The following is a 12,696-nucleotide window of genomic DNA, read 5'->3' on the forward strand; positions in this document are numbered from 1 at the left end:
AACTAAAAGTGTCAGTAAAGGAAAAGAGACATTTAATTGCAATATATTTTATTACCGTATTTAATGTTAATTGAGTTAATGTTAATATATATTATGGGTTAAAAATATACTTAATATAATAGTAATAAAAGAAAAAACTAATTACAAATATAATTTAAATTTTTAATGGGAAAAGGGTAAAAAATGCCCTTAAACTATGTGAAAGGAATAAAAATATCCTCCGTTTATAGTTTGGCTTAAAAATGCCCTTACCGTCAATACTTTGGTTCAAAAATGCTTTTGCCATCAATATTTAGTCCAAAATGCCCTTATTGTTATTTAATGGAGCAAAATGCTCATTTTCCAAATTAATATATTATTAATTTCTTTTTAATACATTCTTTTTCTAATAATGTTTTTAAAAAAAAATTACCAAATGTTTATCTTACTTAAATTCAGAAAAAAAAAATATAAAATAAAAATATTTCTTATTTTATTATCATTATTTTTATCGTTATATAAATATAAATTAATGATGGATATACTATGATCTTATATATATGACATGTATTATATGTCGAAAGGGTACATGAAGTTATTCTATTTTAATTGATAAAATGAGATTAAGAAGAAAAAAATATTTCCTACATTTTATTTGTTAAAGCGATTTTAGAAGAAAGAAAACAAGAATAGTGTTCTTTAATAATATTTTAATTAGGATGAAGATGTGTTTAAAAAGAAAAAAATATAATATATTTATTTTGAAAAGGGCAATTTTGACCCATTTTGTAATTATAGGGGCATTTCTGAACCAAAGTATTGGTTGCAAGGGCATTTTTGAGCCAAAATATTGATAGTAAGGACATTTTTTAGTCAAACTATAAACAGAGGACATTTTTATTCCTTTCATATAGTTTAAGGGCATTTTTGACCCTTTTCCATTCTTAATTAAAACTCCGACATAGATTTAGGTTAATTAAATGCAAATGAAGACAAAAATCAGACAAAAGGAGCTTGGACGGTTCTGACCCAAAAATCGAAAAGATCTTTGGGTTGTTGGTGGGATATTATTATAATATTTGAGATTTGAGACTATAAGATATAATTCGAATCAATATTAAATTTACTAAGTTTAAAATTTGTGATTTAAAATATATTATAATATTGGTAGGAATATAAAAATCTATGGGAAAATGCGTCGCATAAAGTCATTGTTTACAAATTTAAGACGTGTGTCATTTTCCAAAAACAAACCTTAAAAAATACTTTTACCGTTCATCTTTATTTGTTCATTATATTATTTTGCGATATCTAATAATATTTGACCAATTTATTAAATTAATAAATAGTTTATCATGTTATGTCTATTTTACTCTTATTATTATATCGTGTCAAATCAATAGTGAACAACTATTATTGAACAGAGAGAGTAGATCACATTAATTAGAACGAATGAACTATTAAATAAAATCATTTTAATAAAATATATCATCAACAGTAACACATATGATTCGATTAAAGTCTTAAAGAATTAGGAAGCTCCTATCTTTGTTTTGCTAGAAAATTCGAACTAAATATTTTTAGAGAAACTATATAACTAGAGTATTAGACATACTTTATTATCATATATATTTGGTCGTGACAGTATCTCACACTCCCACCTCCACGATCTTCAAATACCTCCACTATCTCCCTCTCTTTCTTAATCTTCTCAATCAGGGGCGGAGCTACATGGAACCGAGGGGGTCACCCTAACCCTCTCGCGGAAAAATTACACTATATATGTAAGGTCAAATTCTGATTTTATGGGTATATTAATTAAAATGAACCCCCTCAACACTAAAGAGAATGATAGTGGAATGGTCAAGGGGTTCAAGTTCCACCTGGAAGGGCTGAGTTTCAGGCACAAATCGCAATAGTGTTTTTTTCATCTTTTTTTTATGCTTTAAAAGGGCTGAGAAGTTTTGGGCCCAGATTCCCAAACAAATGAAAAGGCCTCATTGGTTCAATGTGAAGCCTTATCCTTTTTATTTTTCATTATTTTCTTTTTATGCTATTTTTTTTTTTCAATTTATCTTTGTTTAAATTTATTAGCCGCATTCTTTGTAAATTTTTCTTTTAGATTCTTCTTATTTATATTTTTCATTTTGTTTCTACATAGTTCTCTTATGTGTACTAAGTTGAAGAAACGATAAATTTTTATTAAATTTTAAATTGAGTTTGAAAAAATATTTATATATAATAAAGTAAATTAAATTTAACCGAACGAAGAAATATTAAAATTGTGAATAGTTTTTTAAACAAAATCTATTTAATTTAATTTTTTCTCTTTAATTCATTGTATTTTTTTTCAATTCTATTCTAAGGAGATGAAAATTAAACTAATCTTATTTGATTTATTGATCATTTGTTTTTTTACAAATGACTAACCTAGTAAATTGAATTAATTGAAGTAAAAAAAAGATAATGTCATTTATTTATTTTCTAAATATGTCAATTTTTACCCCTTTAAAAAATCTTGGTGATTTTTATAGTAACATAGATTGAAAGGGCACTAATTCATAATTTTTTTAATAAAAAAAATCAAAATAAAATAAAACATGACAAAACTTAAAGAAAAAAAGAGCACAAGAATTTGAAAAAAAAAAATCGATGGAGCAGGGTAAAAAGTAAGAACCTAAACGTAGCATAACAAAACAAGTTAAATTTAGCGAGTTAAGATTAATATTTTTCTTTCCCATCTCACGTATTTATTACTTTATACTTCGAACCCCCTTAGCGAACATCCTGGCTCCGCCACTGCTCTCAATACATATTTGCATGTCCCTAATTCAAAACTAAATCTTGATAGTCAAAAGTATACAAAGAGGTTTTTTTTTTCATTATTCTAATATATCTTGGTTTACATCCCATTCATGTATCTGAGATAGAGTTCATATTGCTCTAAAATTCGATTTTATAAACTTTTACAAATTAGGTTTTACATTGTTTGTTTTTGTTGTTTCTCAACTATTTTAATGGATGACCATTTACAATTAAAATCGGATGATTCTTGTTAAATGTATATCTCAGTTTCGATCCTATACCAATCCATGCCGATTATTTTGTTTGTTTTTCATTAACGGTTTTGTTATGTATTTTGTCATTGCAGGGTCTTCATCTGCCAACATTCAGAGTGAAAATAGATCTAAGTTTAGGAACAACCCAATCAAAAATGGAAGAATTATGTGCCAAACTTTAATTAACACAACAGATACACAATTAAACCCTTTAAAACTGTTGGATACACATATCTCGCCTTTAATGATACATGTATCTCGCATTAACTACCAAAGAAGGAACTGATGAAGAAGATAAAGTTTAGGGTTACACAATTATTTTGGTTTGTGATTTCGTTATTTATGAAAACCTGTTAGAGTTCACATGCAAGGATCTTGTAATCAGTTTGGGTTGTTAATTTGTCATCAATTAATCCTTTAATTAAGGAAATTGGTTACACCCCCTTTAATTCAAATTAATAACTTGTGTATCTCGACTTTTAAAACTGTCGGATACACGTATCTCACCTTTAATGATACATGTATCTCGCGGCCAAAATATGATATAGAAAGTAATATTACAAACTACCCTGAATTCTATAATTAGGATCTAAAGTGTGTTTATATAGTTTGCCTACTATTTTCTGCCTCGCTCATTTATTTGTTACTACTAAACTATCGAAAGAGAAAAAAAGTAATAACCTCCAAAAGAAGATTTTATGTAATGATCATTCAAACCAGGGGCGGCTCTAATAAATCGGTGGCCTAAAGCCAAATTCGAATAGAGGCCTTAAATTCGAATATATTTTTTTTATGAAGTTTATTATAGCCAATTATTTAATCTTTCTTGAGACATAGTACTCATAATTTATCAAACTTCTATTACTTCTTTGCTATTTTATGAAAAGTTTATATTTTCTACAAATAATACTCAATATTTTTTTATGTATAACATATTATTATTATTTTAAAATGAGGCCCCTCAAATTTTGGGGCCTAAGACGGTTGCTTTTTTTTCAAAGGGGTAGAGCCGCCACTGATTCAAACCCATTAAATTCATATATGTAGATCTCGACCTAAATAAATAGAAATATTCAAAACTCATTCATAAATTAATATCCTGAAATTGGAATAAAAAGTAAATAAGAAAAGCCAATCAATCTAAACAAATCGTAATTGAAAGAGAAAATAAAGTCCTAAATTCGAATTTTATAAAATGAATATTAATGAATGGAATTGTTTATAAATACAACAATAACAATACATCCAGTGTAATTTAAATAGTTATCCTAAAATTCAGCACAAGCCACTTACTAATTGTACTTTATAGTATAACAAACTCGTATGGTAGAAATAACGCTTACTAGCTCCTTTTCAATCCTATTTTGGAAAAGTAATTCAACTATCAACATTAATGTTGATTAGACTCTTTAAAATATTATTGTATGTGTTAGATCCTTTATAAATTTACTAATTTTGAAGGATTCGACACGTACAGATCAATAATTTTTAAAAGTTCCAGTAACATAAATTATCATAGTGAAATTTAAAACTTTATCAAGTGACTATTTTCAATTACAGAGACTAAAAATATAGCTATTGTGAATTTTAACTGCTTATATAAGTGATTTAGGGCGAGGAATCATATTACTCATTTCAACATGTTTTGGTACCATATTCCTAACAGCTTAATATTTTATTTTATTTTATTTTCATATTGGGGTGGAGAGGGGATTACAATACGGGAAATCGAAACTTCATCATCAAGGTGGGAGTTTAAATAGTCAATCAACTAAGCTACTAAACCTTGCTATTATTACCTCTCCTTTTTTTATCAATTCAATGTCAACTCATCTCTTCTATATTTTCAGCATATATCTCTTTCACCCTTTGAAGGTAGAGGTGAAGATAAAATTGGCGTACACTCCATCTTCTCGATATTTCACTCATGAAATTACATTTAATGTTGTTGCTTTTTTATCAATTCAATTCATTACATTTCCATTGCCGATTTCACTTGACATTCAAAATTTCAAATCATTTACCTCCTTTTAAAAAGGATTTCTTTGCGTTTACATTCAAACTGCAAGTATGCTGTGTTCGAACTCTTCAATTGATGTGTGAAAGAACCTGCATTTTTAGAGGATCCTATACGAGTACGACAACACAACAATTTTGAAGAGTCCAATCAACATCGACTGCAACAGCTGCCCAACTCAGACGGGTAATTCTTCACACGTATGTTTCATCTCTGATAAGACAGATAATGAATGACCTTAAACAGAGAAATTTATCAAAATTCAAAACGACTCTGTACACCTTATTGTTCTTAACAAACACCTCGTCCATAATTTATTGCATGATAAACTGTTACTGCAATGTGTAAGATGCTTTACGACATCAGCAATATTGATCCGAAGGAGACATAAATACGTCTGGTTCAACCGGAACAATATTCGAGTATAAATTCTTCCTGTCAGAATCGATTACAATAGATATAGCAAATTCCATGTATTTGATGATATAATTCCTATTGAGCCTCCAATTTCACTAAAGAATATGGTTAAAGAATGAAATGGAATAGCAAATGTTGAACACAGCCAACATTTTCATTTCTCTCTGTCACAACCAAAGTGCACCGGATAAATATGGGGCGAGGTATGTCAGAATTAAGTTAGCAACTTCACTCATAGTCGAGATGCAACTGCAAAGTGCAGTTCCCTTTTGCAGAATCATGGATCAGCTTGTGTACAACCTGCTTCTCCACAGCTAGTAGCATGAGCCACAATGTGATCATTGGCCATGATTTCTACATCAACAATACTTTCGATATCTTTCTCATATACACGACCAGAGACCATAAAGCTAACCATGCTGAAACATATAGCAAGATCACACCAGAAGCTACAAAAGTTCCAGCCCCTGATAAACTGCAGAGAGGATAGTTACAGAGGTCAAAGAAACATTCACATGAATCTTCAATCAAAACAATCAACATCCCTTTTCCTTCAAATATTAGCGTGAGTATAGAACAGAAAAGTTACCTGCTATCTCTGGTAAGGAGAAGGATGGTCAATGCAGTCATCTGAGTGGCTGTTTTCCACTTCCCCAAGTTATTCACAGCAACAGCCTGGAAAATTCATTATTTAATACTGGGATAACTAAATCACGAAGTGGATTACTCTTAAGAGTGAATAATAATAGGTTGATTGTGAACCTCTGAAAGTTTACCACCCTGAGAAGCTGCCCATTCTCTAACTGCAGACATAGTTATCTACAAAAAGATTTGCAAAATGAATAAAAAAAACAGTGTTTATCATTCATCCACAGTGAAAAATAACTAAAGATGCAGTGAAAAGATTTTCGAGGAACATGGAAAAGCATCGTATGATGTATATTTGAGAAAAGGTAATAAAAGAGCATCATGGAAAAACAGATATTGCACCTTGAGCAAAAGCGACTCCCAGGCTAAATATGGACTAAGATATCTCAAAGACCAGAAAGATCACATACTATGCAAAACTTAATAATCTAAAAATACAATAAGGTTTATCAAGAATACGCACAGTTCCAATCCATGTTCTCAAGAGCTCTCAAATGCCTCTTTCTTTTCAATCTAAGACGATCAGTGCTTGCATGTTTCAGAGAAGTTTATCCTCGCAGCATTACTTGAAATATTCATACTCGATAGTTTACTTGACACAAATGAAGAGGAACAGTTCTAACTAAATACATTTCAGCAAGAAGGATATGAATAATAGCTTCAGGGAACTCTAGAAAAAATATTGTGATTGTAATCCCACACTGTGGGAAACGATAGCAAAGATATTATCTTTTGAACAACTAAACTTATACGTGGAAAATCTATGCATTAGAATTAAGATAAAAAAAAATTATGACCGTGGTATCTGGGCCAGCTTTCACGCACCTAGAATTAAGATAATAATTCAGTTCAACACCAAAAGTACTATTAACTGCTTAACACAATTTACCTCATGATAAATGTCATTTTCATTTCCCTTATAACACAGATTTGTAGTTTCTTACTAATATACTAGAAGCTCAAATTGCTAATCAAATTTAACGTGTATGATGGATCCAATTACTATATGGTTTGAATTTTTCAGTTAAGTTCTTCTTATTCTTCCAGGCCCTTGCAACTCCACTCCAACCTCCCCCCATCACCAGAAAAAACAAGTAAAATAAAAACTGAAGTGTGCAGCGGGCAATGATCCAGTGACCACCGAGAGACATGCTCCCATGCAATATAATTGTATACTGATAGAGTGAATAGAATGCTAAAAGGATCAAAACTTTTCACACCAATGCTAACAGTTTTCATGGTCCATCTAACATCTTCTATTTCCCTAAGGCCAGTGTACAATAGAATTTAACAGAAATATAATCTTAGTGAAACCTTCTGCAAATTTAAAAACTCTTTCAGAAACTCATTATCCAAAATGTTCCTCTGGTATACTGCAACAAAAAAGAACCATGTCGAAAATGAAAAGTGCAAGTCCGTTATGGTGTTTACACACCTACAAGAGAAAAGAACTATGACAACATAGTTCCTGATCTCATGACTATTAATATCACAAATTTAAGTTCTATTTCTGAAAAAAACACCATGTGAAAGGAAATGCAATCTATATTAGTATAAAGCGGCATTATTCCTTCACTAAATCCTCCCTCACTTGTCAGACTGTCATCCAAAGGAAGTTTTACGATATCTTGATTGGAAACCATAATGCTCTAAAGCACGTCGTTATGGCACTTTGGAACACTGCCAATGTGAAAGGAAATGCAATTATGAACAGAAGTACAGTTAATCCACTCACCTCCCTGCCAATTATAGCAATTGAAGGTACAGTTAGTAGCCATGGCAATTGTCCAAACAAACTAGCCTCCAAAGGTTTGGTGCACAACAAGATCAAGGTGGCAGCGACCATTAGCTGTTGAAGTCGAGAAGAGTTGTATAAAAAATGTCTGCTCTTTTATTACAAGCAATGATGCTCAAGAGTCTCAAACATTATGGATAATGGAAGCAACTTGGCTAGCAAACTGGCCAAACTTCCAGGTAATGCCATGTGAGTTAAAGAATAAAGAGAAAATACCTTATCAGCCACTGGATCTAAAAATGCACCAAAGGCAGTTCCTAAGTTCATCTGGACGTGTCAAACCAGCCAATTTTGAAAGTTGAGATAAGAAATTATAATTCAAGAAGAAATGATTCTATTGAACAGCAGAAGCATGTACCTTGCGAGCAAGATATCCATCAAGCCAATCAGTTATTGCTGCAGCAATAAATATACCTGTTGTAGCGGTTGGTCCCCACCAGCTATCAACGTAGAATGCTATATTAAAAAGGCTACAAAATCAGTTTTCTTTTACAGTGTATCATCTGAAAACAAATTATGCTGTCCAACCAAGAAAATAGAAAAAGTTAAGAAATTCTAATAAACTTATCCTCTCATCCTGATTTGTCCTAATGACTGTGTAAAGGGTAACAAGTGAAACTTACAATCCAAGAACTTCTGAGATTAAGTAATAAAAGAGATCAGCAAACCCATATGCCACTCATTAGAAAAGCTTACATAAAAAGCTTACAATAGACTAATAACAAGACAACTACATTAAATCGTCAGATATCTGAAACGCCTACTCTCTTTATTCAACTATTAAGAAGTTCTATACAGCCTTTAGATCAGAATTCAGGACAGTTTCCTCATATGGATCATCTGTTTCTTGTCTCTAATCAATATGCACCATGCTCCTCAAGTTAGCAATTCAACAAGCAAAAGGGATTTTTTTTTTAAAACAAAATCTCTTTTTACTTATTCCAGCTCCCAAACCATTGTTCCATTGCAAAAAGATACAACTAGGTTTTCTTAGTACACGGAATTTCGGAAGAAAATCAGTGGCTTTCTCCTCTCCCACTCATTACACCAATCATTTCACACCAAATTGAGCAACTTCCTTTTTTTTCTGGATAAGTCAAATTGAGTAACTTTAATGCAAAACGAATACATACTTCCTTCTTCAATCTAAATGCATCAATCAATTCTACTAATCAACTTAAGACATTGAAACTCACAAAAAGGAGAAAATCAGCTCCAATTACACTCCAATTTCAGATATCACAACTAAATTTACCACATTGCACCCTCTCAATTAGCTAGGGTTAAACAAAACTAATTGTATCCCCCAAAAACTTACTGGTAACGAGAACCGGAATAGCGGCTACACGTCCGATTGTCAAAATTGTAGGCAGTGTGAGCAGTTTATCAGACTTTGATGGAGCTGATGACGACGACGACGACGACGACCTCAATGTCTTCTCCCTGTGGTGATCCTCCTTGTTACCAGGTGTATAGCCCATGCCAGTGGTAGAAATATTCCTCACTGAAAAAGGGGCATACTCCTCCTCCTCCTTCTCCTTCTGACAGGAAAAAACTGAGACCTTCAAGAATCCCGGCGCCGGAGTTGAGATCCTCCGGCAACGGTAAATGTGTGTCGGCACCACCGGAAAATTTGTTGTTGGCGCGGCGGTGGAGGAGAAGGTGCGGTAAAAATTGTAGGGCATGTGGCCATAAATAGAGACCACAGCTTTGAGTTTGAGCCCCACGAGCATCGTCAATTTTATTTTTTTTGGTAATAATACGCACAAAGGCTTAGGTTAGTCGAGCTGGTTGGTGAAGAGGCTTATTTTGTTAATAATGTCTTTTAACTTGCGCAATCGATCTCAATCATATTTTGGTTTTTCAATTTTGTACGTGCTTTTCTCATATATCACTAGCAAGATTAGGATCTAAGATATAAAAATCTCAAATTAAATGATATATTTATATTTTATATTTTTTTTATCTTATAAAGTTACGATTTTATAGGTCATTTATAATTTACTAAAAAATAAAATTTATGTTATTTTTTATAAGAGATTTGTTTTTTCTACTTATAGGTGAATGTTTGGATATTTCATATGAAAATTTGAAAAAAGTATTTTTTTGTTTTCAAATGAAAAAATGATAGTAATTGAAAATTAGATTGTATTTGGTCATGAATATAAATTGAAGTAACTTTTGATTTTTTGTGACTGAAAAAGGTAAAAATAATTTTTTGATGTTTTTAAAATTTCAAAATTTAACTAAAATTAATTTTGTTTTTCAATTTAACTAAAATCAACTCAAACCCTAATGAACACTCTTGCTCTGAGATCTAGTTCGGTACTCACTGCAGCCCCTCTCTGTTACTCACGGCGTTCTCCTGAAGTTCACCTCTACCGCTGCCGATTAAATCACTGTAATTTCTTCATTTAGGATTACGTTTTGTTTCATTTTTGAAGCAAACTGTTAAATTTACATTCAAATTAGATCACCGTGCTGATCATATATTCATCTCCACTTGATTAATCGCAAGGTTCAAGCAATTTCACAATCAAAGAAACGAATTGATCTCCAGAATGGCGTTAACGAACTTTATACTGACAGTTGCGGGAGTGAGCGCTGTGGTTTTACTGATGAGGAGCGACGTTAAACAGTCTGCCTCCATCTTCAAGCGCAACGTTCGTCAAATTCGCCACTGGCTTGAGGAAGAGTCTGCTTCCGCCGCTAAGTATGTCGTCTACTCGTATTTCTCTTTCCTGTTTCTAATCAAGTATTTGCTCTGTTCATTTTGTTATCTGGTTGAAGTTAGTCGTCTTGTGCTTATAGTTTGCATTTAGTCATCTCTGTTTGGATTGAAAAAGTTATCCATTGATGAATGCTAAGTGATAAGCATTAGAACTGACCATATTCGTAGAACTAGTCGTGCTATTGCTACAAGGGTAGCAGTGTGAGAAGTAATTGACTGGCTTAACACTAATCAGTTCTAGTTAGAATGTTCTTGGTTCTCTTTTCTTTCTGCTAATTTCCTCCATAACTCAAAATTTGCCATATCTGCTATTATACCTTTGGGTAGAAAGAAAGTACCCTGTTGAAGAGAAGAATGGAAGTTACATAATGGTTTATATTCTTCTTCAACATTAGGCCTGTCAAAAGGTCTCAAAACGGTTCGGTTCAGTTGGTCGTTCCACACGCACATTTAGTGTTCAGCCCCCTGACTATTGGTAGTACAGCTCGACAACTGGCCAATTAGTGTCCAAGCATAGAGAAAAGTTGTTGCCACATTTTGCTAGTAAACATTGGAGCTCTATCGCTGATGATGTCTTCTGGTATACCATGAAGCTTGTATATGATATCCAAAAATAGTTTCGGAATATGATAGCAAAATTCAATGCATAATAACATGAAACAATATGTTTTATTCTTCTATAGTTAGAAGCCTAAGTCCCATAGAACTGTTTTATGAATTTTATTCAAAAACTCTTTCTCCTTGCGCTTCTTTTTTTTCATTCATCATTTCTCGTCTTCTCTTGTATCTTAAATCTTTGCTCATCTCATCTTATCATATTTGTTTCTCTTTATATTGAATCCTTCACTTTTGCTTGTTTGGTTATTAGTTGCAGTCATCATTCTGTTTGTGTGAATGAGATAGACGTGAGTCGTGACATGCCATTGATATTTTTGTAGGGGAATGGAGAAGGCAAAGCCGAAGGAGATACCTCAGAAGGACATCCCCAAAGACGACAAACACTAGATTTGATTCCTCTGTCGAAATACATACTTATCAGATGCCTTGTGATTTCCCAGCCACCATTTCAAATTTTGTTCCATAACATATGACTAATTTAGACTCCCCATTAGTGTATGTATCCTGTTAAATATACTTTTGCCCTTTTTGGTATTGGCAAAATGAGTTATTTTCACATACTGTGTCACCATAGAGCTTTCAAAATACTAATTGACATGAACTGAACTCTCTTGTAAGTTGTAATAATCATGATCTCTCAGATTCTCTTGTATCTTTGAAGCTACTAGGTCAAATAACATTTGAGACATCATTTGTTTTCTGTTTTGTTTCCCCACCCAGTATTTGGTACCCGCATTGGAGCCTGACTATTTCGGATTTGCGTTGCGTGGATCCATTCCCTCCCTACCAAACTTAGAGTTCAACATTTTTTTTCCTTTTTGATGATGAAAAAATGTTTACAAGTCCTTTAACTTGTAACCAATCTTCTACCAGCAATTATATTGTTTGTTAATGAAACATTGGAAACTCTCCTTTTGTAACTTTTACTTGATAATGATTATAAGTATTTTATTATAATATCCATATCAATTGATGTATAGTTTTAAGTTTTAGAAATGATTTAAAGAATAATTTTGAGTTACGGAATATTTACTATGGAAGCAACTAGCTAGCATCGTACGAAGTTGCTCAAGATTGTCTGTTCGAATTATCAAACAACCTTTTTTGGTGGAGTCATAGTCATGTTGATTATTGTAACCACCAGTATTAGATTTGTCAAAAAAATGCATTTTTTGTTTCTTTGGCATGCAATCACAAATCAATCTCTCCTTTTGTCCTAATTAGTCACAAATCAATCACTCATTTTGTCTTAATTTTTAGATATTTTAAGTGTAAAAATAAAAATTTCTTGAAAGAAATACATAAACTAAAATTGTAAAAGTCTAGCCAAAATTGACTATCTAGTAAAATCAACACCAATAATCTTTATAAAATAAAGAGAGTTAAATAAAAAAAAATGGAGCAAAAGGAAAAATTGCTATTTTTAAAAAAT

General features: G+C 31.9%; 2 protein-coding genes across 2 annotated transcripts; one reads left to right on the plus strand and one right to left on the minus strand.

Annotated features, from left to right (window-relative positions):
- Window positions 1–5,337: 5,337 nt before the first annotated feature.
- LOC125819110 (CDP-diacylglycerol--glycerol-3-phosphate 3-phosphatidyltransferase 2-like) lies at window positions 5,338–9,698 on the minus strand. The gene is made up of 7 exons (XM_049498625.1): window positions 9,234–9,698; window positions 8,274–8,371; window positions 8,132–8,182; window positions 7,856–7,969; window positions 6,235–6,291; window positions 6,062–6,147; window positions 5,338–5,947 (listed from the first exon to the last, which is right to left on the minus strand). The coding sequence occupies exons 1-7, from the start codon at window positions 9,646–9,648 to the stop codon at window positions 5,827–5,829; spliced, it is 942 nt and encodes a 313-aa protein (XP_049354582.1). The 5' UTR covers window positions 9,649–9,698; the 3' UTR covers window positions 5,338–5,826.
- Window positions 9,699–10,258: 560 nt separating this feature from the next.
- On the plus strand, window positions 10,259–11,963 carry LOC125819122 (uncharacterized). Its single transcript, XM_049498636.1, has 3 exons — window positions 10,259–10,316; window positions 10,434–10,628; window positions 11,585–11,963. The coding sequence occupies exons 2-3, from the start codon at window positions 10,477–10,479 to the stop codon at window positions 11,649–11,651; spliced, it is 219 nt and encodes a 72-aa protein (XP_049354593.1). The 5' UTR covers window positions 10,259–10,316; window positions 10,434–10,476; the 3' UTR covers window positions 11,652–11,963.
- Window positions 11,964–12,696: the final 733 nt, after the last annotated feature.

The sequence above is a fragment of the Solanum verrucosum genome, unplaced genomic scaffold (assembly GCF_900185275.1).
Source record: "Solanum verrucosum unplaced genomic scaffold, falcon-dt-bn FXZP01000252.1, whole genome shotgun sequence".
Classification (NCBI taxonomy): domain Eukaryota; kingdom Viridiplantae; phylum Streptophyta; class Magnoliopsida; order Solanales; family Solanaceae; genus Solanum; species Solanum verrucosum.

What these genes read in the sequence shown, in the direction of transcription:
- LOC125819122 (XM_049498636.1), top strand. Translation starts at nt 10,477, where the DNA reads ATGGCGTTAACGAACTTTATACTGACAGTTGCGGGAGTGAGCGCTGTG. An exon ending in GAGTCTGCTTCCGCCGCTAA is followed by an intron (nt 10,629 to 11,584) that starts GTATGTCGTCTA and finishes ATATTTTTGTAG; the next exon opens with GGGAATGGAGAAGGCAAAGC.
- LOC125819110 (XM_049498625.1), bottom strand. Translation starts at nt 9,648, where the DNA reads ATGCTCGTGGGGCTCAAACTCAAAGCTGTGGTCTCTATTTATGGCCAC. An exon ending in ATGGATATCTTGCTCGCAAG is followed by an intron (nt 8,183 to 8,273) that starts GTACATGCTTCT and finishes TGACACGTCCAG; the next exon opens with ATGAACTTAGGAACTGCCTT. An exon ending in CTCCTTACCAGAGATAGCAG is followed by an intron (nt 5,948 to 6,061) that starts GTAACTTTTCTG and finishes TCCTCTCTGCAG; the next exon opens with TTTATCAGGGGCTGGAACTT.